The sequence below is a fragment of the Somniosus microcephalus genome, chromosome 4 (assembly GCF_052327205.1).
Source record: "Somniosus microcephalus isolate GS21.2 chromosome 4, FLI_Smic_1.0, whole genome shotgun sequence".
NCBI classification, from domain to species: domain Eukaryota; kingdom Metazoa; phylum Chordata; class Chondrichthyes; order Squaliformes; family Somniosidae; genus Somniosus; species Somniosus microcephalus.
The window spans coordinates 29,185,943-29,211,904 of NC_140990.1; the positions used below are offsets into that span (position 1 = coordinate 29,185,943).

General features: G+C 48.8%; 2 protein-coding genes across 2 annotated transcripts in view; one reads left to right on the top strand and one right to left on the bottom strand.

Moving 5' to 3' along the window:
- Positions 1 to 25,962, bottom strand: part of LOC147118498 (uncharacterized) — a 52,665-nt gene that overhangs the window by 22,188 nt on the left and 4,515 nt on the right. The window lies entirely within an intron of this gene.
- Positions 1,004 to 7,603, top strand: LOC147118499 (uncharacterized). Its single transcript, XM_085984451.1, is given in 4 exon segments — positions 1,004 to 1,402; positions 1,404 to 1,607; positions 3,613 to 3,615; positions 4,610 to 7,603. Coding segments are annotated over 4 exon segments (2,571 nt in total). The 5' UTR covers positions 1,004 to 1,022; the 3' UTR covers positions 6,594 to 7,603.

Here is a 25,962-nt window from a genome sequence, read left to right on the forward strand (position 1 = left end):
CCCTTTTCAATTTGAGTGGCCAGGTATTTAAATTCCCGGTAACTAATCCCAGATATGAAAGAGTGGGAGAGCTGTGTTTAAATCAAAGAGTCTCCTTGGAGATTCTCTGAGTGAAGGACCTGGTCAGCTTGAAACAGCTGAAAAATCGGTTAAAAATGTCCAATTAGCAGTTTTTGACCAATATCGACTCCCACAAGGATGGGGAATTCTAGAATAAGGAAGGAACCGGTCAGGATTTGAAAGTTCTTTACAAAGGATTCAAAGGACTCTTGCATTTGGGATCTTTCTTTATTTCATCCACTCGAGGAGTTAGATAACAGGCTTCCTCCTGTGAATGTAGCGCTGGATTAGTGGGCTGTGATGGGTTTACTTGTTCATCTTTTGTTAAATACATTTGGTGAGTGAATTTAAATTTCAAACCAGGTTTGCAGGCGTGATGCTCTATTCACACATTAAAAGTGAGAGAGATGCGATGGGACACACGCTAAGTGCAGTAGCTGAAAACGATTAACAGCCTGGGTTTTGTGTTTAGTGATCACCATGTACAGTCCCAGGGTTAGAATCCCCACGTGTGAAAGAACATTGTATAGAAACTAGAATTGTCTGTTCTGAATTTCTATCCTGTACTTAGAATTATGACTTTTGTAAACTCCTTTTACAGGGTATTAGAAGGGAGGATTTACAGACGGGAAACTCAAACCAAACATCACGTCAAGATCTGAGAGCCACTCAATTCATCTGGACCCGAATATCGTCGGCCTTTGAACGTGGAAGGAGAAATGTTTGTCTGTTCTGTCCATGGGAAAAGATTTCAAACATCAGTGTGACTGGAAAAGCACCGAGACACACACACCCGAGTGAGAGTGTTCCAGTGCACTGACTGTGGAAAGAGCTTTAACCAGTTACAGAGCCTGAAAAGACATGGCACCAGTCACAGCGGGGAGAAACCGTACACGTGTTCTGTGTGTGGACGAGGCTTCAACTGATCGTCCAACCTGGAGAGACACAAGGACACCCGCACCATGGAGAAACTATGGAAATGTGGGGACTGTGGGAAGGGATTCAATTACCCGTCCCAGCTGGAAATTCATCAACGCAGTCACACTGGGGAGAGGCCGTTCACCTGCTCAGAGTGTGGGAAGGGATTCACTTGTTCATCCATCCTGCTGACACACCAGCGAGTGCACACTGACGAGAGACATTTTAAATGCTCCGACTGTGCGAACTGCTTTAAAAGCTCTGAGGAACTAATTCAACACCAGCGAGTTCACACTGATGAGAAACCATTCAGTTGCTCCCACTGTGGGAAGAGGTTCAGGCATTCATGCAACCTCATTGTACACCAGCGCACTCACACTGGGGAGAGGCCGTTAACCTGCTCCATGTGTGGGAAGGGATTCACGTTCATCCACCCTGCTGACACACCAGCGAGTTCACACTGGGGAGAGGCCATTCATCTGCTCTGTGTGTGGGAAGGGATTCTCCCGTTCATCCCACCTGCTGACACACCAGCGAGTTCACACTGGGGAGAGGGCGTTTACCTGCTTCGTGTGTGGGGAGGAATTCACTCAGTCACCCAACCTGCTGACACACCAGCGAGTTCACAAGTGACTGCAGAAGTTAGATTCTGATGTTATTGCTGCTGTTAATCACATCCAGGACTGAAATCATCCTGACAGTTGAGGTTTATTTCTGCTGATGTTAAACTCCAGCCCAGTTATAGGGTTATTAATATTCTGGATATATAGCTAATTGACTTGTTGGGGCTGCAATGTCCCTTTAAGAACCGCTGTCTGTGATCTTTCCCCTTAATTTAGGACTTTCATAAGAAATTATTTGACAAAATTATGAATTTTATTTTAACCCTAAATTGATCTTTGGTACAAAATCTACAACTTATTGTTGAAAAGTTCCATTGATTAACATTTCCAATTAGAAAGTGCTGATTAATCCTCGCGGACAATTCTTACTAACTTGCATATTATACACAGTGGCACCTCCATTATCCACCAGAAAGAAGGGGAATGGGGATTGGTGGAGAATCGAGAGTCCCCAAATGTTGCCCCTACCGTCTGGTACAGCAATCTCCTCGGCATGGGAATAGAGACAAGTCCTATCCAAGTAACGGGCTGAGTTTAATCTTTCTGGGCCTGTGGGGTTGGTTTATATCAGACAGGAGGAGATTGGTGTCAGTGACTGTGGGGTTGGTTTATATCAGACAGGAGGAGATTGGTGTCAGTGACTGCATCTAACCCGTACTGTACCTGCCCTCGGAGTGTTTGATGGGACAGTGTAGAGGGAGCTTTACTCTCTGTATAACCTGTGCTGTACCTGCCCTGGGAGTGTTAGATGGCACAGTGCAGAGGGAGCTTGGAGCTTTATTCTGTATCTAACCTGTGCTGTACCTGCCCTGGGAGTGTTTGATGGGATCGTGTAGAGGGAGCTTTATTCTGTATCTAACCGGTGCTGTACCTGCCCTGGGAATGTTAGATGGGACAGTGTAGAGGGAGCTTTGAGCTTTATTCTGTATCTAACCCGTGCTGTACCTGCCCTGGGAGTGTTTGATGGGACAGTGTAGAGGGAGCTTTACTCTGTATCTAACCCGTGCTGTACCTGCCCTGGGAGTGTTTGATGGGACCGTGTAGAGGGAGCTTTACTCTGTATCTAACCCATGCTGTACCTGCCCTGGGAATGTTAGATGGGACAGTGCAGAGGGGGCTTTACTCTGTATCTAACCCATGCTGTACCTGCCCTGGGAGTGTTTGATGGGACAGCGTAGAGGGAGCTTTACTCTGTATCTAACCCATGCTGTACCTGCCCTGGGAGTGTTTGATGGGAAAGTGTAGAGGGAGCGTTGAGCTTTATTCTGTATCTAACCCGTCCTGTACCTGCCCTGGGAGTGTTTGACGGGCCAGTGTAGAGGGGAGACGCGGTGTTCACGTCGATGACAACAATGGCGGTGCATTAACCCAGAATGCCCCGCGCGGCGGAAGGTGCCCTAGCAATGACGACAGGAGCCGAGTGCGCCGGCGCAGTAACTATTTGCTCTGGGCATGCGCAGTGCGAGTGGTGGCGATGATCTGAATAGAACAGGCGGGTCAGCGGCCGAGATCTGGAAGGAGATTGTGGGAGCAGGGAATCGTTTGGACACACGGGTGGGTTTAAAAGCTTTATAAATAGCTGGTGTACGCCTGAGGCCGCGAATAAGAGCCACAGACCCCGTGTTTTCCCGGTTACAGGCCCGGTCAGTAACCGCCCGGGTGATCACGGTCACTGGTCGCCAACTTGGAGATGCGTGTCTCACGGCGCATGCGCGGTACTTTGGGCCGGAGTGGGCGGGGCTTCAGGGTCTCTGTCAGTTTGATTGGTCCACATGTTTCTCCCCCTATTAGTGGCCCCTGAATTGGGCTGATTCTTGTTTTTTTTAAATAATCTTTTTTTAAATTTAAGATTGAATATTTTATTTACAGTTAATGACATGACAGAGCTCAGGTCTCGGCTCTTTGCACAAAGTCACAAGCCATCATTCCCTACAAGGCAGGGGTTCCAGTCTCTTTAAGTTAATGATGTGATCTCCAAGCTTCTTGGTCATCTTCACGTTTATCCAGATAGCGGGTCTCCAGGAAGTCACACAGATGAGGGTTGGCGCTCCCAGTGGAGAGTTTGTGCAGATCTGGCAGACTCTGGTTGACATTCTTCTCCATCCACAGAGCTCTCTGCATCGCCGAGCGGAGCCTCCCGCTCCCCCGGCCGAACACATGTGATCCTGGGCCAACCCAGTCTCACCTTATTGGTCCATCCAAAAAGGCCCAGTGACCCGCAGAGAAAATCAGCAGCTCATTGATTTTATTCTCACTCTGCACACAGCGGGTGTAGAACTGAACCCAACCAGAGTAGAGGGAGGGGGAAAACTGGGAGTGGAGGAAAGAAATGTTGGAGATGGTGCGATGGGTTTGGATTTCAGCACAGGGAGGAGGGAGATTGTGTGGGACGGGGATTTACAGCTTTGGGGGAACAAGAGAGGAAAGAATGTTCCATAGAAACTAGAATTGTCTGTTCTGAATTTCTATCCTGTACTTAGTGATGACTTTTGTAAACTCCTTTTACAGGGTATTAGAAGGGGAAAATATGCAAACGAGAAACTCAAATCAAATATCATGTGAAGAGCTGACAGATTCACTCCGGACCTGAATATCATCGCGCTTTGAATGTGGAAGGAGAAATGTTTGCTCTGTCTGTGGGAAAAGATTTCAAACATCATTGTGACAGGAAAAGCACCGAGACACACACCCGAGTGAGTGTGTTCCAGTGCACTGACTGTGGAAAGCGCCTTAACCAGTTACACAGCCTGAAAGTATATCGCACCATTCACAGCGGGGAGAAACCGTACACGTGTTCTGTGTGTGGACGAGGCTTCAACTGATCATCCAACCTCGAGAGACACAAGGACACCCGCACCATGGAGAAACCGTGGGAATGTGAGGACTGTGGGAAGGGATTCAATTAACTGTCCCAGCTGGAGATTGGGGATAGGCTGTTCACCTGCTCTCTATCGGAAGGGATTTACTCAATTGTCTAGCATGTTGACACGCCAGCGAGCTCGCAATAGGGAGAGGCCATTCTCCTGCTCCGTGTGTGGGAAGGGATTCACTTGTTCATCCCACCTCACTGCACACCAACTTGATCACGCTGATGAGAGACCTTTTAAATGCTCTGACTGTGGGAACAGCTTTAAAACCTCTGAGGAGCTGATTGAACACCAGCGAGTTCACACTGATGAGAGACCGTTCTGTTGCTCTCACTGCGGGAAGAGGTTCCGGCAGTCATTCCGTCTGGCTGAACACCAGCTCCTTCACACTCATGAGAGTCCATTCAGTTGCTCTCACTGTGGGCAGAGGTTCAGCCAGTCATTGCAACTTGCTGAACACCAGCGAGTTCACACCAAGGAGAGACCGTTCAACTGCTCCGAGTGTGGGAGGGGATTCACTCGTTTAGCCCACCTTATGTCACATGAGGACATTCACACTAGGGAATGGCCGTTCTACTGCTCCGTGTGTGGGAAGAGATTCACTCGCTCAGTCCAACTTTTAACACACAAGCAAGTTCACACAGGGGCGAGGCCATTCATCTGTTCAGTGTGTGGGAAGAGATTTACTCGTTCAAGCCACCTTTTGGCGCACAAGCGAGTTCACACTGGGGAGAGGCCGTTCACCTGCTCCGTCTGTGGGAAGAGTTTCCCTCGTTCATCCCACCTTTTGATGCACCAGCGAATTCACACAGGGGAGAGGCCGTTTACCTGCTCCGTCTGTGGGAAGAGATTCGCTCAGTCATCAACCCTGATGACACACCAGCAAGTTCACTCTGATAAGAGACCTTTTAAATGTTCTGACTGTAAGAAGAGCTTTAAAAGAAGAAATGATCTGCTGACACACCAACGCACTCACACTGGGGAAAATCTGTTCACCTGCTCTGTTTGTCAGAGGGGATTCACTAATTCATTCTACCTGCTGAGACACCAGCGAGTTCGCACCGGGGCGAGGCCGTTCATCTGCTCTGTGTGTGGGAAGAGATTCACTGAATCATCCCACTTACTGAGACACCAGCGCACTCACACTGAGGAGAGGCCGTTCACCTGCTCCAAGTGTGGGAAGGGATTCACTGAGTCATCCCACCTCACTACGCACCAGCGAGTTCATACTGGGGAAAGGCCATTCACCTGCTCTGAGTGTGGGAAGGGATTCATTTGTTCATCCAACCTCACTACGCACCAGCGAGTTCATACTGGGGAAAGGTCATTCACCTGCTCTGAGTGTGGAAAGGGATTCATTTGTTCATCCAACCTCACTAAACACCAGCGAGTTCACACTGGGGAGAGGCCATTCACCTGCTCTGTGTGTGGGAAGAGTTTCCTTTCTTCGTCCCAACTTTTGATACACCAGCGACTTCACACCGGTGAGAGGCCGTTCACCTGCTCCGTGTGTGGGAAGGGATTCACTTGTTTACCCTACCTATTGAAACACCAGCGAGTTCACACTGGTGAGAGGCAGTTCACCTGCTCCGTGTGTGGGAAGAGATTCGCTCTGTCATCCACCCTGCTGAGACACCAGCAAGTTCACGCTGATAGACCTTTTAAATGTTCTGACTGTGAGAAGAGATTTAAAAGCAGCAATGATCTGCTGACACACCAATGCACTCACACTGCGGAGAATCCGTTCACCTGTTCCGTTTGTGGGAAGGGATTCCCTGATTCATCGCACCTACTGAGACACCAGCGAGTTCACACTGGGGCAAGACCATTCACCTGCTCCGTGTGCCAGAAGAGATTCAGTGATTCATCCAACCTAAAGAGACACCAGCGAGTTCACACTGGGGCGAGGCCATTCACCTGCTCCGTGTGTCGGAAGAAATTCAGTGAATCATCCTACCTAAAGATACACCAGCGAATTCACACTGGGGAGAGGCCATTCACCTGCTCCGTGTGTGGGAAGGGATTCACTTTTTCATCCAACCTGCGGACACACCAGCGAGTTCACACATTACTGCCGAAATTGGATTCTGCTGTTATTGCTGCCGATAATCACATCCAGGACTGAACCATGTTCATTCTGACAGTTGGGGTTTGTTTCTGTTGATGTTAATAACCCCAATAACTGGGCTGGAGATTAATATTCTGGATCAATGCCAGATAAATTGGCATTGTTTCAAACACACAGTGTGTCGAGTATTTGTTTCCTCCAAGACAAGAGGTTAATTGATATTCTGTTATTGACTGTTCCATTTTTGGGCCTTTTCTCCTGTCTAAATATAGATCTTTTCAGTTCTCATACCTTCGGTTATTCTCATGGACAAGTCCCAGCTCCCCATACCTTCCAGAGTGCCTCTCCCAGCCTTGGTATCCAGGGAAGGTATCAGTAACACACCCGGGATCACTAAACACAAAACCCAGTCTGTTAATCACTTTCAGCTACTGGACTTAGCATGTGCCCCACAGCATCTCTCGCACCTTCGATGTGTGAATAGAGCATCACGCCTGCAAACCTGGTTTTCAATTTAAATGCACTCAGTAAATGTATTGAACAAGAGATGAACAAGTAAACAGATCACGGCCCAATCCTCCAGCTCTATATTGTAGGTCGATGAGACTCTGTTAAGGTGCCATGTGCTGCTGGACCGCTCTGCATTTTGCCTGTAATGGAAAATAACTGATGATTTGTCCCAGTGTTAACCTTTGCTGTCATGAAATGAGTGTGTCTTTGAATGAGCCTCACGTCGGCTGCAATTGTGTAGAAAGGGGATGTGTAAAGAGATGGTCTGTGTATGGAGATGTGAAAGAAGGAAACGGTGTGTGTGTGTGATAGTGACACAGCCTTGTGGTCACAGTCAGAACAATGACAGATATCCTTGTGGTTATGGTTTGGGCAGGGCCAGGTCAATAATGTAGTAAACAAGTTAAATATAAATGTCGCCAGTGTAGTCGCAGCTTGTTAGAACAGACCTGGGGAGAAGAGAGCTCTGAATCCACTGTATTATCCCTGTTCTCCAGATTGGGTAACTATACTCTCTGTATTTTTGCAGTGCTGTTAATAAAGTCAGTGAAAGACAATCTGTTGTTGTGAGATGGTTTATCTGGTGTCTGAAATCACAAGACTCAATTTTTAGAGTCAACAAGATGAACAAGTAAACACATCATGGCCCAAAACTCCAACTCTATATTCACAGGAGAAAGTCTGTGATCACACTCGTCGAGTGGACAGAATAAAGAAAGCCTCTAGAATCATTGGAGTATCTGTCAAATTCTGACATATCAATTGTCATTGTATGTTCCATTGATGTCAATGGAACATGAGACAGGGGCTGGAGAGCAGGGGTGAAAGATGAGTTGGGGTGAGGGGGCTGGAGAGTAGGGGTGAAAGAGGAGTTGGGGTGGGGGGGCTGGAGAGTAGGGGTGAAAGAGGAGTTGGGGTGAGGGGGTTGGAGAGTAGGGGTGAAAGAGGAGTTGGGGTGGGGGGGTTGGAGTGTAGGGGTGAAGGGAGGTGGGGTGAGGGGGCTGGAGAGTAGCGGTTAAAGAGGAGTTGGGGTGAGCGGGTTTGGCAAGTAGGGGTGAAAGTTGGGGCGAGGGGGTTGGGGAGTAGGGGTGAAAGAGGAGTTGGGGTGAGGGGGTTGGAGAGTAGGGGAGAAAGAGGAGCTGGGGTGAGGGGGTTTGGAGAGTAGTGATAGGAGTTGGGGTGAGGGGGTTGGAGAGTAGGGGTGAAAGAGGAGTTGGGGTGAGGGGGTTGGAGAGTGGGGGTGAAAGAGCAGTTGGGCTGAGGGGGGTTGGAGAGTAGGGGTGAAAGAGGAGTTGGGGTGAGGGGGGTTGGAGAGTAGGGGTGAAAGAGGAGTTGGGGTGAGGGGGTTGGAGAGTAGGGGTGAAAGGGGAGGTGGGGTGAGGGGGCTGGAGAGTAGGGGTGAAAGGGGAGGTGGGGTGAGGGGGCTGGAGAGTAGTGCTGAAAGGAGTTGGGGTGAGGTGGTTGGAGAGTAGGGGTGAAAGAGGAGTTGGGGTGAGGGGGCTGGAGAGTAGGGGTGAAAGAGGAGTTGGGGTGAGGGGGTTGGAGAGTAGGGGTGATAGAGGAGGTGGGGAGGTTGGAGAGTAGGGGTGAAAGAGGAGTTGGGGTGAGGGGGCTGGAGAGTAGGGGTGAAAGGAGTTGGGGTGAGGGGGTTGGAGTGTAGGGGTGAAAGGGGAGGTGGGCTGAGGGGGCTGGAGATGAGGGGTTAAAGAGGAGTTGGGGTGAGGGGGATTGGAGAGTAGTGGTGAAAAGTTTGGGGCGAGGGGGGTTGGGGAGTAGGGGTGAAACAGGAGTTGGGGTGAGGGGGTTGGAGAGTAGGGGTGAAAGAGGAGTTGGGGTGAGGGGGTTGGAGAGTAGGGGTGAAAGAGTAGTTGGGGTGAGGGGGTTTGGAGAGTAGTGGTGAAAGAGGAGTTGGGGTGAGGGGGCTGGAGAGAAGGGGTGAAAGAGGAGTTGGGGTGGGGGGTTGGAGAGTAGGGGTGAAAGAGGAGTTGGGGTGAGGGATTGGAGAGTAGGGGTGAAATAGGAGTTGGGGTGAGGGGGTTGGAGAGTAGGGGTGAAAGAGGAGTTGGGGTGAGGGGGTTGGAGTGTAGGGGTGAAAGGAGTTGCGGTGAGGGGTTGGAGAGTAGGGGTGAAAGGAGTTGGGGTGAGGGGTTGGAGGGTAGGGGTGATAGAGGAGTTGGGGTGAGGGGGTTGGAGAGTAGGGGTGAAAGGAGTTGCGGTGAGGGGGGTTGGAGAGTAGGGGTGAAAGAGGAGTTGCGGTGAGGGGGGTTGGAGAGTAGGGGTGAAAGAGGAGTTGGGGTGAGGGGGTTGGAGAGTAGGGGGTGAAAGAGGTGATGGGGTTGGAGTGTAGGGGTGAAAGGAGTTGGGGTGAGGGGGGTTGGAGAGTAGGGGTGAAAGGAGTTGGGGTGAGGGGGGCTGGAGAGTAGGGGTGAAAGAGGAGTTGGGGTGGGGGGGTTGGAGATTAGGGGTGAAAGGAGTTGGGGTGAGGGGGGCTGGAGAGTAGGGGTGAAAGAGGAGTTGGGGTGAAAGAGGAGTTGGGGCGAGGAGAGTTGGAGAGTAGGGGTGAAAGAGGAGTTGGGGTGAGGGGTTGGAGAGTGGGGGTGAAAGAGGAGTTGGGGTGAGGGGTTGGAGAGCAGGGGTGAAAGAGGAGTTGGGGTGAGGGGTTAGAGAGTAGGGGTGAAAGGAGTTGGGGTGAGGGGTTGGAGAGTAGGGTTGAAAGGAGTTGGGGTGAGGGGGGCTGGAGAGTCGGGGTGAAAGGGGAGTTGGGGTGAAAGAGGAGTTGGGGTGAGGGGGATTGGAGAGTAGGGGTGAAAGGTTGGGGCAAGGGGGGTTGGGGAGTAGGGGTGAGGGGGTTGGAGAGTAGGGGTGAAAGAGGAGTTGGGGTGAGGGGGTTGGAGAGTAGGGGTGAAAGAGGAGTTGGGGTGGGGGTGTTGGAGTGTAGGGGTGAAAGGGGAGGTGGGGTGAGGGTTTGGAGAGTAGGGGTGAAAGAGTTGGGGCGAGGGGGGTTGGAGAGTAGTGGTGAAAGGAGTTGGGGTGAGGGATTGGAGAGTAGGGGTGAAAGAGGAGTTGGGGTGAGGGGGTTGGAGAGTAGGGGTGATAGAGGAGTTGGGGTGAGGGGGTTGGAGAGTAGGTGTGAAAGAGGAGTTGCGGTGAGGGGGGTTGGAGAGTAGGGGTGAAAGAGGAGTTGGGTTGGAGTGTAGGGGTGAAAGGAGTTGGGGTGAGGAGAGTTGGAGAGTAGGTGTGAAAGAGGAGTTGCGGTGAGGGGGGTTGGGGTGAGGGGGTTGGAGTGTAGGGGTGAAAGGAGTTGGGGTGAAAGGGGAGGTGGGGTGAGAGGCTGGAGAGTAGGGGTTAAAGAGGAGTTGGGGTGAGGGGGTTTGGAGAGTGGGGTGAAAGAGTTGGGGTGAGGGGGGTGGGGGAGTAGGGGTGAAAGGAGTTGGGGTGAGGGGGTTTGGAGAGTAGGGGTGAAAGGAGTTGGGGTGAGGGTGGTTGGAGAGTAGGGGTGAAAGAGGAGTTGGGGTGAGGGGGGTTGGAGAGTAGGGGTGAAAGGAGTTGGGGTGAGGGGGGTTGGAGAGTAGGGGTGAAAGAGGAGTTGGGGTGAGGGGGGTTGGAGAGTAGGGGTGAAAGAGGAGTTGGGGTGAGGGTGGTCGGAGAGTAGGGGTGAAAGAGGAGTTGGGGTGAGGGGGTTTGGAGAGTAGTGAAAGGAGTTGGGGTGAGGTGGTTGGAGAGTAGGGGTGAAAGAGGAGTTGGGGTGAGGGGGGTTGTGGCGTAGGGGTGAAAGAGGAGTTGGGGTGAAAGAGGAGTTGGGGTGAGGGGGGTTGGAGAGTAGGGGTGAAAGAGGAGTTGGGGTGCGGGGGGTTGGAGAGTAGGGGTGAAAGAGGAGTTTTGGTGAAGGGGTTGGAGAGTAGGGGTGAAAGGATTTGGGGTGAGGGGTTGGCGAGTAGGAGTGAAAGAGGAGTTGGGGTGAGGGGGCTTGGAGAGTAGGGGTGAAAGAGGAGTTGGGGTGAGGGGTTTGGAGAGTAGGGGTGAAAGAGGAGTTGGGGTGAGGGGGGTTTGTAGAGTAGGAGTGAAAGAGGAGTTGGGGTGAGGGGGGTTGGAAAGTAGGGGTGATAGGAGTTGTGGTGAGGGGGGTTGGAGAGTAGGGGTGAAAGAGGAGTTGGGGTGAGGGGGGCTGGAGAGTAGGGGTGAAAGAGGAGTTGGGTTGAGGGGGTTGGAGAGTAGGGGTGAAAGAGGAGTTGGGGTGAGGGGGGTTGGAGAGTAGGGATGAAAGAGGAGTTGGGGTGAGGTTTTTTTTTAGAATGACAACAACAATTTGCATTTCGATAGCGCCTTTAACTTAGTAAAACATCACAAGGTGCTTCACTGTAGCGTTAGCAAACCAAATTTTGACTCTGAGCCACATGAGAAGATATTCGGGCAGATGACCAAAAACCTGTTTAAAGAGGTAGGTTTTAAGGAATGTCTTAAAGGAGGAACGAGAGGTAGAGAGGAGGAGAGGTTTAGGGAGGGAATTCCAGAGCTTGGGGCCTCGACAGCTGAAGGCATGACCGCCAATGGTGGAACGATTAAAATCGGGGATGTGCAAGAGGCCAGAATTGGAGGAGGGCAGAGATCTCAGAGGTTGTTGGGCTGGAGGAGTTTACAGAGATAAGGAGAGGGGAGGCCATGGAGGATTCCTCTGGTGCTGGAATCAAGAACAAGAGGCCAGAATCTTAAAATTAGACCTCGGCCATTCAGGGGTGAAATCAGGCAGCACTTTTTCACACACAGGGTAGTAGAAATGTGGAACTCACTCCCCCAAAAGGCTGTGGATGCTGGGGGTCGATTGGAGCCTTCAAGACTGAGATGATAGATTTTTGTGAGGTAATTGTTCCAAGGGATGTGGAATAAAGGCGGGTAAATGGAGTTAAGATACGGATTAGCCCTGATCTAATTGAATGGTGTAGCAGGCTCGAGAGGCTGAATGGCCTCCTCCTGTTCCTAATGTTGCGGTGACACACTCAGAAATGCCGTGGAGCAGTGAAATCCCACTGGGCCCCAGCACATGCTCAATGGAAAGCCCAGGTCAAGGGCAAAGCCAACGTGCCCTCTCTGAACCCAGTTTGCTGCTCCCTCTGTGCCCAGGACTGCCTGCACCCCCGGCACACGGCAGTGGAATTTCAGCCTCAGTGTTACAAGTTTCATCGGTTAAAGGTTGGAGAGAGGAATCTTTCAATCTGTCACCGAGCTGCGTGATTGGTTCAGTCTCGACTAATATTGACTGTCAGAAATGCCCAAAAAGCAGATTTTGACTAATATCGGCTCCCACAGGGATGAGGAATTCAGAGTTACAGAGAGTCTGCAGCACAGAAACAGGCTATTCGGCCCAACTGGTCTGTGCCGGTGTTTCTGCTCCACATGAGCCTCCTCCTGCTCCTCTTCATCCAAACCTATCAGCATATCCTCTCTTCCTTTCTCCCTCATGTACTTATCGAGCTTCCCCTGAAATGTACCCGTGCTATTCACCTCAACCACTCCATGTGGTAGCGAGTCCCACATTCTCACCACTCTCTGGGTAACGAATTCCACATTGGATTTATTGGTGACTCTCTGATATTTATGCCCCTAGTTTTGGACTCCCCCTCAAAAGGAAACATCTTCTCTACGTCCACCCTATCAAACCTCTTCACAGTTTTAAAAGCTCTATCATAAGAAACATAAGAAATAAAAGCAGGAGTGGGCCATAAGACCCCTCGAGCCTGCTCCACCATTCAATGAGATCATGGCTGATCTTCGACCTCAACTCCACAGGTTTCAAGAGAGCGATAAACAAAAATGTCAGCGGAGAAGCAAAGTAGCAGTGGGGAAATTAAAAACCAGAGCATGTCAGGAAGGGACAGAATATATAAAGATAAAGGTAAAGTAGTAAAGGGGGTAAAAGCAGGAATAAATTGTCACAAAACATATTTAAAAGTTCTTTATCTGAATGCACGCAGCATTCGTAACAAAATAGACGAGATGACGGTACAAATAACTACACATGGGTATGATCTGGTGACCATTACAGAAACATGACTGCGAGGTGTCCATGACTGGGAACTAAACATCCAGGGGTATTTGACGATTAGGAAGGACAGACAGGAAGGAAAGGGAGGTGGGGTGGCTATGTTAATAAAGGATGGAATCACTGCAATAGTGAGAAATGATATTGGGTCAAAGGATCAGGATAGTGAAACAGTTTGGGTGGAGATAAAGAATAACAAGGGGAAAAAGTCACTAGTGGGCGTAGTCTATAGGCCTCCTAACAGTTGCAACTCTTGGTCGGAGTATAAATCAGGAAATAGTTGGGGCTTGTAATAAGGGAACAGCTATAATCATGGGAGATTTTAACTTTCATATTGACTGGACAAATCAAATTGGGCAGGGCAGCCTTGAGGAAGAGTTCATAGAGTGCATTAGGGATGGGTTCCTTGAGCAGTATGTTACTGAACCAACCAGGGGGCAGGCAATCTTAGATCTGGCCCTGTGTAATGAGACAGGATCAATAAAAAATGTCCTAGTAAAGGATCCCCTTGGAATGAGTGACCATAACATGGTTGAATTCCAAATTCAGTTGAAGGGTGAGAGAGTTGGATCTCAAACCAGCGTACTAAGCTTAAATAAAGGAGACTATGAAGGTATGAGAGCAGAGTTGACTAAAGTGGACTGGGAAAATAGATTAAGGTGTAAGACAGTACAGGAGCAGTGGTGTACATTCAAGGAGATATTTCACAACTTACAAGAAAAATATATTCCACTGAGGAAAAAGGGGCGTAAAAGAAAAGACAGCCATCCGTGGCTAAGTAAAGTAATAAAGGATAGTATCCGACCGAAAACAAGGGCATATAAAGTAGCCAAATCTAGTGGGAGGATAGAAGATTGGGAAGCATTTAAAAGCCAGCAAAGAATAACTAAAAGATTAATTAAGAAAGGGAAGATAGATTATGAAAGTAAACTCGCAAAAAATATAAAAACAGATAGCAAGAGTTTCTACAGTTATATAAAAAGAAAAAGGGTGGCTAAAGTGAATGTTGGTCCCTTAGAGGACGAGACCGGGAAATTAGTAGTGGGGAAGATGGAGATGGCAGAAACGCTGAACAAGTATTTTGTATCAGTCTTTACAGTTGAGGACACTAAAAATATCTCAACACTGGAAAACAGGAGGCTATAGGGGGGAGGAGCTAAACACGATTAAAATCACTAAGGAGATGGTACTCGGTAAGATAATAGGACTTAAGGTGGATAAGTCCCCTGGACCTGATGGCTTACATCCTAGGGTCTTGAGAGAAGTAGCGGTAGGGATTGCGGATGCATTGGTGGTAATTTTCCAAAACTCCCTGGATTCAGGAAAGGTCCCAGCAGATTGGAAAACTGCTAATGTAATGCCTTTATTTAAAAAGGGAGGTAGACAAAAGGCTGGAAGCTATAGACCAGTTAGCCTAGCATCTGTGTGTTGTGTATGTACCTTTAAGAGAAGAACTGATTTTATACTGCAACACCGGCAGTGACCACCCCTGTATATAAAGCCATAGCAGGCTTCTGTACTTCAGTCTTAAGCTACCCTCTGTTCAGTAAATACCTGTTTTATTGTTTTCCTGCAGTCCGTGTATTATTAAGGCACGGACACTACAGTGGCGACGAGCAGGTTCGAACTCACCTGCAGTACTGCATCACCTCACAGGGATCTTTCCCTGAGAAGAAGCTTCTTGGAGGTCGAAGTCAGAGCAACGGGTGTCGACCGCGGGCAACCGCCCAAGGATCCATCAGAGTTCGGAGAGTTGCAGGAGAGGCTGTGGAGAGCTGGGCTTGGCTCCCCAGTCAAGGTGTTCCAGCAAATTGTGCTGGTAGCAGGTAGTGCGCTGACCCTTCCGGACTGCGGCGGGCTCGAGCTCGATCGAGCGGCTCTGCAAAGGGGCCATGCAGCATCGTCGGGAGGAAAAGAGAGAGAGAGAGGGTGGAGCGCACAGGGCGCGGTCGGTGCTCAAGAACCGGGCAGCGTAGTGAAAATAAAACAAGGGGAAGGAAAAGTGAGACGCGCCAAAGCCGCGGGTCGCCGCCATTACCCTGCAGAACGCTAGGAGCAGCGTGGCAGCAAGGGGAAGAAGGAAAAGCACGGGAGGCGCCATTTTATTCCATTGGGGAAGAAGGAAAAGCGTGGGATGCGCCATTTTAATCCATTGGTGAAGAAGAAAAAGCGCGGGAGGCGCCATTTTAAATCACCCAAGATGCTGAAAAGTGGTAGTATCACTGCTTTCGACAACGAGGTAGAAGACTGGACCACGTATGTGGAAAGAATTGAAGTGTACTGCAAGGCAAATGAGGTGGCCGAAGGAAAGAAGGCGTCGGTATTATTAAATTTGATGGGCGCGAGAACGTACGGCCTATTGCGGAATTTAATTACCCCAGCTAAACCAATGGAGAAAAGTTTTGAAGAGATTGTTAATATGTTACAGGAACACCTAAACCCTACACCGCTGCTGATAGCAGAAAGATTCAAGTTCCATAAAAGAAACCAGCACAAAGATGAGAGCAATGCTGACTATCTTACAGAACTACGCAAGTTATCGAAGCACTGCCAGTTCGGAGCAGGACTGGCAGACACCTTACGAGATAAGTTTGTCTGCGGGCTACAGAGTGAAGGAACCCAGAAACGACTACTTTCGGAAAAGGACCTGACGCTAGAACAGGCGTTCAGCGTGGCAGTATCCTACGAAGCAGCAGCATGGGGAGCTGCAGAAATACAACAGAAACCACAAGAATACAGCGCTAATGAAATGGCGTATGGAGCAGAAAAGTGCTATCGCTGCGGCAGAACAACCCATGATCAGAAGGACTGCTGGTTTAAGGACAAAGTATGCAGGCAATGTGGGAAAATGGGACACATAGCAAAAGTCTGCAGGTCGGGAAAGAAAACCAACACTACAAGAACTACTAAGGAAAAGTACAAGAAAGTAAAGAAATTGACAGACAGTAGTTCGGAAGATCAGGAGAGTGATAAGGACTCCAGGAGCAGGAGACTAAGTTGCCTAAAGTTACACAACGTGATCACAAAGGAGGATCACCGAACCATTTGGGTCACCCTCATGATAGCAGGGTCCCCAGTAAAGATGGAATTGGACATAGGATCAGCCCTTACTGTCATGACTCAACGAGACTATGAGTGGCTATTCTCACACATACCCTTGCAGGACACGTCCATTGTATTGAAGACATACACGGGGCAAAAAGTCTACCCCAGAGGAAAAATAAGGGTGCCAGTTGAATACAACGGCAAGGAAACACAGAAACTGTATCTATATATACTACCAGATGGAGGACCACCATTATTGGGACGTGAATGGATCCAAAAAATACAATTGGATTGGCATTCCATTCAGGCGCTAACTGTGACTGACAAAAAGGATGATGACGTCACACCTGGACGACTGTCAAAAATTCTAACTGACGCGAAAGAGGTGTTCCAACAAGGACTTGGGACTCTAAAAGGAGTAACGGCAATGCTAAAAATCGAAGATAACGCAAACCCAAAATTTTTTAAGGCCAGACCGGTACCTTGCACGATCCGCCCAGCCGTTGAAGCAGAGCTGGAGAGTCTGGAGCATTCGGGTGTGCTGTCCAAGGTGGACTGGAGCGAGTGGGCCACACCCATCGTTCCTGTAATGAAGAAATCATTGAGCAGCACGCCTGGGGAGCCGAAGAAGGTTCGCATCTGTGGGGACTTCAAGGTAACTGTGAACCCAGTCCTGCACACAGTACAATATCCACTTCCATGGATAGAAGATATTTTCGCCTCACTATCTGGAGGGAAACGCTTTACAAAGATTGATCTAGCCCAAGCGTATCTACAAATGGAGGTGGAAGAAGCATCTAGGAAATACCTCACGATAAACACTCACAAAGGCCTTTACCAGTACAATCGACTGGTATTCGGGGTAGCATCAGCCCCGGCTATTTGACAGAGGGCAATGGAACAAGTCCTGCAAGGGATCCCGGGGACCCAGTGTTATTTGGACGACATCCTGGTTACGGGCGAAAATGACAGTGAACACCTTGCCAACCTAGAGCAGGTGCTCACTAGATTACAGGAATATGGGCTACGAGCCAACCGCCCCAAATGTGAGTTCTTCAGGAGACAAATCTCGTATTGTGGCCACATGATTGATGAGGAAGGGTTGTATAAGTCGCCGGACAAGATTTAGGCTGTAGTCAAGGCTCCAGCACCGGAAAATGTGTCGCAACTGAGGTCGTTCCTCGGGTTGGTGAACTACTACCATAAGTTCTTGCCGAATTTATCTACAATTCTGCACCCACTGAACGCCCTGCTGCAAACTGGAGTAACATGGAAATGGAGTGATGAGTGTAAGCATGCCTTTCAGAAATGTAAATGCCTAATCACTTCAAAAGAAGTATTGGCCCACTACAATCCAACACTACCGATTCGGTTTGCATGTGATGCATCCCCGTACAGCATCGGAGCGGTGCTGTCACACAAATTCCTTGACGGTTCAGAGAGCCCAATAGCCTTTGCATCGCGCTCGTTAACCTCAGCCGAACGTAACTATGCCCAGATTGACAGGGAGGCCCTCAGCCTGGTGTGGGGGGTGAAGAAGTTCAATCACTATCTGCACGGGCAGAAATTCACCCTACTGAGTGATCATCAGCCCCTGGTCTCCATTTTTAACCCAAAGAAGGGCGTTCCGGTGATGACAGCACAACGGCTGCAAAGATGGTCACTTTTTCTAGGGGCACATCAGTACGACATAGAGTACAAGGGTACAAAACAGCATGGAAACGCTGATGGGCTGTCGCGCCTACCGTTTCCTACGGTAGATGAAGCACCTGCAGTGGACCCTGTTGAGATATTCCATGTGACCATAGTCGAATGTCTACCTGTTACAAACTCAAGTATAGAGAAGGAAACCCGAAATGACCCAACACTCTCTCGGGTCTATGATTTGACGGTGAAGGGATGGCCAGCACATGGCGACTCACTGTTGCCAGCATTCTCGCCGAGGAGAGAACAGCTGTCAGTGTGCCGGGGGACCTTGATGTGTGGATCCCAAGTGGTAATTCCACCCAAGTTGAGAGATAGAGTGCTCAATGAGCTTCATGAGGGTCATCTGGGAGGGGTAAAAATGAAGAGCCTAGCCAGGGCATTTGTGTGGTGGCCGGGAATCGATCAAGAAATCGAGGATATAACCAAGAGATGCACAGGATGCCAGAAGGTCCAAAACGCTCCACCACAGGCCTCGCTACATCCATGGGAGTGGCCCTCATCTCCATGGCAATGGGTACACATTGATTTTGCTGGTCCATTTATGGACTCAATGTTCCTAATCGCTGTGGATGCCCATTCGAAATGGCCAGAGGTCATCAAAATGTCCTCCACCACCACGGAGAAAACTACTGCAGTCCGACGGACCATCTTCGCCAGGAATGGCTTGCCAGAACAGATTTGCTCCGAAAATGGGCCACAGTTTGTGCCCGAGGATTTCCGGAGGTTTCTGAGGAATAATGGGGTGAAACATTACACATCTGCCCCATATCATCCAGCCACAAATGGATTGGCTGAGAGGTTTGTTCAGACCTTTAAAAAGGCCATAAAGGCAATGTATAATGACGACATACCACTACAACACAAGGTGAATAATTTCTTGTTTGCTTACCGGAATGCGACACATGCAGTCACCAACCAAGCTCCAGCCGTAATGTTCTTCAACCAAAGGCTAAGATGTCGCCTGGATTTGCTCAAACAAAACATAAGACGAGATGTTGAGGATAAGCAATTCCAGCACATAAATGAGAAGCCAACCAGGAGCTTCAAGATAGGGCAACCAGTCTTGGCCTGCGACTACCGAACAGAAAAATGGCAGCCAGGAACGATATGCACACAGCAGGGGCCACTAATGTACACGGTGGACGTTGGAGAGAGCATCGTGAGACGCCATGCTGACCAGATTCTAGAGTCACAGGAACAAGCCAAACCCATACCATGAGCAGGTGCACCTGGTAATCAACCTGAAGTACAGATTGCGTCTACCTCAGAAGCAGTGGTATTGGAAGCTGACGAACCAACCAATGACAATGAGCCAGAATCAACTCCGCCGCAAGAACAGGATACTCGAGAAAGGCGCTATCCAGTCAGGATCAGGAAGCCTCCTCAAAGACTGAACTTATAAATGATTATTTCAGTTAATGTATATAGTACAGAGAAAATTGTAATTGTAATTAGTTATTATTTAGTTGTTAAATGAATGTTATGTACTGTTTATCTAAAAGGGGAGGAATTGTTGTGTATGTACCTTTAAGAGAAGAACTGATTCTATACTGCAGTACCGGCAGTGACCACCCCTGTATATAAAGCCATAGCAGGCTTCTGTACGTCAGTCTTAAGTTACCCTCTGTTCAAGTAAATACCTGTTATTATTGTTCTCCTGCAGTCCATGTATTATTTATACTCGGACATTACAGGGTTCAGGCCTGTCATTCTGAGGGAAACCAGGCCTTAGTTATTGGTGTGTCCCACCCGAGCGGCTGTTAATGGCTTTAATAAACTGGCAGCAAGGTTGTTTTAAAGGTGGAAAGAGGTGAAAAACGCCACTAGCAATGCCTCAAAACTCCCGGACTGAGAAATCCACTTCATCAGCGCCCCTGCCACAGGACTCAATATCCACCCCCTCCACCACTGGTGTACTGTGCCTGCAGTATGTACAGTCTACAAGATGACCATGGTCAGGCCGTGTGGAGTCAAGGGCCAGGCAGCAGAATGGATGGAAAGATCACAACAAACTTCCCTTAACTCCAACCCTCTGATTTCTGTTTTGTAGCCAGCTTTCCATCCATTCTGCCGCCTGGCCCTTCACTCCACATGGCCTGACCTGGGTCATCTTGTCGATCTTACAAACTGTTTATGGATAGCAAGCTGGTCACAAAACAGGAAACAGAGAGTAGGGGTTAAGAGTGGCAAAAGATGGGAAGTGATGTTCCACAGGTATCGGTGCTGGGACCACTGTTGTTCACCATTTACATAAACTATTTGAACTCGAGAATCAGAAGTACAAGTTCAAAATTTGTCGATGACGCCAAATTGGGAGGTAGAGTTAATACTGAGGAAGATGGACAACATGCAAGAAGACATTAATAAACTTGCAGAATGGGAGGGTGTTTGGTGAATGAATATCAATATAGATCAGTGTGAGGTGGTGCATTTTTGGAGGAATAATAAGAAGGCCACATACTACTTGGAAAATAAGAGTCTAAATGGGGTAGAGGAGCAAAGGGATCTCGGGGTCCAGATACACAAATCACTAAACATAGCGATGCAGGTTAATGAGGCCATAACAGGAGCAAACAATGGACTGGGGGTCATTTCTAGAGAGATAGAATTGAAAGGCAGAAAAGTTATGTTAAACTTGTACTGAACCTTGGTTAGACCACACTTGGAGTAGTGCACAGTTCAGGTCTCCATATTATAAAAAGGATATAGAGACACTGGAGAAGGTGGAAAAAGGCTTTGCAAGGATGATCCTAGAACTGAGAGGACATACTTATCAGGAAAGGCTGAACAGGCTGGGGCTCTTTTCTCTAGAATAAAGAGGCCGATGGGTGACCTGATCGAGGTCTTTAAGACGATGAAAAGTTTATAGAGGGTGGACCTGGAGAAAATGTTTCCACTTGTCGGGGAGTCTAAAACTACAGGTCATAAATATAACACAGTCTCTAATAAATCCAATGGGGAATTCAGGAGAAACTTCTTTACCCAAAGAAAGGTCAGAATGTGGAACGTGCTACCACAAGGAGTAGTTGAGGCGAATAGCACAGATACATTCATGGGGAAGGTAGATAAGCCCATGAGGGAGAAAGGAATAGAAGGATGTGCTAATAGGGTTAGATGAAGAGTGGTGGGAGGAGACTCGTGTGGAGCAGAAACACCGGCATTGACCAGTTGGGCCGAATGGCCTGTTCCTGTGCTGTAGACTCTGTAATTCTATGTAACTCTATGTAACTGTGTCTTCTGACTCCTGACATAGCTGGAAAAGCTTTTACTATTATTACCACAATTGTACACCATCTCCCAAAAGATCTCTGAGCTTCTCTAATGGCTGCTTTTGACTCCCTCAATTGTGGGTGATGTCCCTATTCTCCTATAAACTGAACTGGGTTCAATGTAAGACAGTTCGGGGAGTCAGGAATCATTCACCCCGAGACCTACGCTGGCCGGTAAAACCCCAGACGGTTCCTCAGTAAGGATTCCTCTGGTTCCTCGCCATATATTTGTCAGCGAAAGGTCCAGCTTGTTCCCAATGAATTCTGGGATACTTGACTATGTTAACCCCCTATTTACCCTTAGTGTAGGTTTAGCTGACTGAAGCACATTTGCAGACTGCAAGACGCCACTTCACTTATCAAACTTCGGAATGTGTGTGTTCTCAGCCTCAGTAGAGCCATTGTCTAAACACGGCCTGTCCTCCCAGGAGATAAGGGTACAATTAACAACCAACATTGTACCAGTCACAGGATACATGAATCACTGCGGCCTTGTAGCCATCCTGCTTGTTCGACAGTTAAGGATAAAACATGTTTTCTCAAACGATAAACTATGCCGATAACAGGAAGAGACAACAGCAGGAATGTGGGGAGTAGGATGAGACAACCAACATCTGTGACTGGCATGGTCAGAGGGTACCCGAGTTCAAGGGGTGGGCCCGACAGTTGAGTGACTAACCACATAAACCAATAGAGAGTAACTGTTGTGACAGTGTTTGTACGTGTATGCCCCCATTCTGTAGTAGGTGGGCATTGCTTATAGAATTGTATAGCTTGAATGAACAGCTACTTGTCCCTCGAGAGTGCGCCCCTAGCTTGAGGAAGCTGGGTGGCTCTCCCTTGTGCACAAGTTCTCTTGGTTGTTTTAATAAATTCTGAACTTGTCCTCAATTCCGTCTCTGTCTGGAGTTTCTCCAAATTCGAATCTAACATCAGGATACTGAAACCCAGCTTTCTTACCGTCCACTCCTGGAGAACATAAGAACATAAGAAATAGGAGTAGGAGTAGGCCAATCGGCCCCTCGAGCCTGCTCCACCATTCAATAAGATCATGGTTGATCTGATCCTAACCTCAAATCTTCTATCACTGTGCATCCACCCGAACCCATGTGATCTCCCGGGAGAGGCTAAAAACCAGATAAAGACCCAATGGCCAATTTGGGAGAAAAAAAATCTGGGAAATTCCTCCCTGACCCATCTAGGCGATCGAAATTCTTCCAGGAGATCACTCTGTCCCTATATTTTCTACAGTACTTACCTTCTGTAAAGGCGATCTCCACCCCAGCCAGGAACAGGAATAAAACCATCTCCTGAAATCTAACACAGAATTAGAACACAGTAGGAGCAGAACCAGGCTACACGGCCCCTGGGCCCACTCCACTACCCACAGGGCCATGACCATTCCGAACCTAGACTCATGTCCAATTTCCTGCCCGCTCCCCGTAACCCTTAATTCCCTTTACTTCTAGGAAACTATCTATTTCTGTTTTAAATTTATTTAATGATGTAGCTTCCACAGCTTTCTGGGGCAGCAAATTCCACAAACCTACCACCCTCTGAGTGAAGAAGTTTCTCCTCATCTCAGTTTTGAAAGAGCAGCCCCTTATTTTAAGATTATGCCCCCTAGTTCTAGTTTCACCCATCATTGGGAACATCCTCACCGCATCCACCCGATCAAGCCCCTTCACAATCTTATATGTTTCAATAAGATCGCCTCTCATTCTTCTGAACTCCAATGAGTAGAGTCCCAATCTACTCAACCTCTCCTCATATGACCACCCCCTCATCCCCGGGATTAACCAAGTGAACCTTCTTTGTACTGACTCGAGAGCAAGTATGTCTTTTCTTAAGTATGGACACCAAAACTGTATGCAGTATTCCAGGTGCGGTCTCACCAATACCTTGTACAACTGCAGCAATACCTCCCTGTTTTTATTTTCCATCCCCCTAGCAATAAAAGCCAACACCACTAGTTACTGGTTGCCAATCTGAGAACGAACCATTTATCCCAACTCTCTGCTTTCTGTTAGAGAGCCAGAATATTACGCCAATCCCGTGATTTTTTATCTTGAGCAATAATCTTTTGTGTGGCACCATGTCAAATGCCTTTTGGAAGTCTAAATACACTACGTCCACTGGTTCCCCTTTATCCACCCTGTATGTTACTTCCTCAAAAAACTCCAGCAAATTTGTCAAACATGACTTCCCCTTCATGAAACCATGCTGAGTTTGTCCTATTAAATTATGTTTATCCAAATGTCCCGTTACTGTCTCCTTAATAATGGACTCCAGCATTTTACCAACCCCAGATGTTAGGCCCCACTCCCTGAGCCTACAACCCTCAGCAGGGTCAGTGGTGGAGTTCCACAGCGGGTGTGATCCCAGAGTAACTGTCGGGATCGCACCCCTGTGGATGTTCCGGGTCGTGTATTTTTAGTTATTCTGGTGTCTAACACACACATCAATAAAACGGGGAGTTACTGGAAACACGCTGCAGGTCCTTCTTTATCTGGAGATCAAACGTTTGTTGTATAATTGTACCAGTAGTTAACAGGCTCCTGTGAACTCCTCCCTCTGCTATTTTAATCTAGACTTTAACCAATTTATATTTTAACCTGCCTTACAATGGTAGACTCAGGACTGTCACACAAACACTTTAAATCTTCATAGAATAATTGCCAGTCATTTTTACACTGGAAACTTAAACCTGCCGTTTCACTTTCAGTCAGGAACAGATCGCAGTTTTACACCTCCTCTTCTTAGGCGGTCCCTTGGAACCGAGGATGACTTGCTTCCACATTAAAAATGAGTTCTCAGGTGACTGATGAGTCCAATGCGGGACCTACAGTCTCTGTCACAGGTGGGGCAGACGGTGGTTGAAGGGGCGGGTGGGTGGTGAGCTTGGGTTGACATGCTGCTTCCGCTGCCTGCGCTTGGCTTCCGCTTGCTCCCGGCGAAGAGACTCAAGGTATTCGGCGCCTTCCCAGATGTTTCTCCTCCACTTTGTGCGGTCTTGGGCCAGGGATTCCCAGGTGTCGGTGGGGATGTTACACTTTTTCAAGGAGGCTTTGAGGGTGTCTTTGAAGTGTTTCCTCTGCCCACCTGGGGCTCTCTTGCCGTTTTCGAGCTCCAAGTAGAGCGCTTGTTTTGGGAGTCTCGTATCGGGCATGCGGACGATGTGACCCATCCATCGGAGCTGATCAAGCATGGACAAAGCTTCGATACTGGGGATGTTGGCCTGAGCAAGAACACTGATGTTGGTGCGCCTATCCTGCCAATGGATTTGCAGAATCTTGCAGAGGCAGCATTGGTGGTACCCCTGCAGTGCTTTGAGGTGCCTGCTGTACATGGTCCATGTCTCTGAGGCATACAGAAGGGCGGGTATTACTACTGCTCTGTAGACCATGAGCTTGGTGCCGGGTTTGAGGTCCTGGTCTTCAAAAACTCTCTTCCTCAAGCGACCGAAGGCTGCACTGGCACACTGAAGGTGGTGTTGGACTTCGCCATCGACGTCTGCCCTTGTTGACAGTATGCTCCCGAGGTATGGAAAGTGGTCCACCTTGTCCAAGGCCTTGTCATGGATTTTGATAATCGGGGGGAAGTATTGTGTGGCGGGGGTAGGTTGGTAGAGGACCTTTGTCTTACGGATGTTTAGTGTAAGGCCCATGCCCTCATATGCTTCGGTGAAGGTGTTGGCGATGGTTTGGAGTTCGACCTCCGAATGTGTGCAGACGCAAGCGTTGTCTGCATACTGTAATTCGACAAGAGAGGAAGGAACCACCTTGGATCTGGACTGGAGGCGACGGAGGTTGAACAGTTTCCCATTTGTTTTGTAAATTAGCTCCACTCCAGCGGGGAGCTTACTGAGGGTGAGATGGAGCATTTCTGCAAGGAAGATTGAGAAGAGTGTTGGTGCGATGACACAGCCTTGCTTGACCCTGGTCTGTACATGAATTGGGTCTGTGGCTGAACCATTGGTCAGGATCATGGCTTGCATGTCATTGTGAAGCAGGCAGAGGATGGTGACAAACTTTTGAGGGCAGCTGACTTTGAGGAGGACACTCCATAATCCCTCATGGTTGACAGTGTCAAAGGCCTTTGTGAGGTCAAAGGTGGCCATGTACAGCGGTTGGTGCTGTTCCCTGTATTTCTCTTGTAATTGGCGTGTGCGGTGAAGATCATGTCCATTGTGCCCCTTAGTGGGCGGAATCGCATTGCGACTTTGGGAGGAGCTCTTCAGCCACTGGGAGAAAGCGATTGAGGAGGATTCTTGCGATGACTTTCCCTGTGGCAGACAGCAGGGAAACTCCTCTGTAATTACCGCAATCGGACTTGTCACCTTTCTTGAAGATGGTCACAATTACAGCATCTCTGAGATCCCCTGTCATGCTCTCCTCCTTCCAGATAAGAGAAATGAGTTCATGAATTCGTGCCAGTAGTCCTTCTCCACCATGCTTTAGTGCCTCGGCAGGGATTCCATCTGCTCCTGAGGTCTTGTTGTTCTTCAATTGTCGGATGGCCTTTTCAACCTCATGCCGGGCTGGGGTTGTGCTGAGATGGTGGCGGGTAGCATGCTGTGGGATGGAGTTGAAGACACTCTCGTCGAAGACAGAGTCTCGTTTAAGGAGATCTTCGAAGTGCACCTTCCAGCGGGCACTGACTGCGCACCCTGTCCTTGATGAGTACCTCTCTGTTCTTGGCCCACAGTGGGGTAGGACCTTGGGTGCTTAGGCCATAGGCGGTCTTGACTGTGCTAAAGAATCCACGCACGTCGTGGTTGTTGGCTAGCTGCTGGATCTCCTGCGCTTTCTCCACCCACTACCTATTCTTTAGGTCATGAGTTTTTTGTTGGACATCG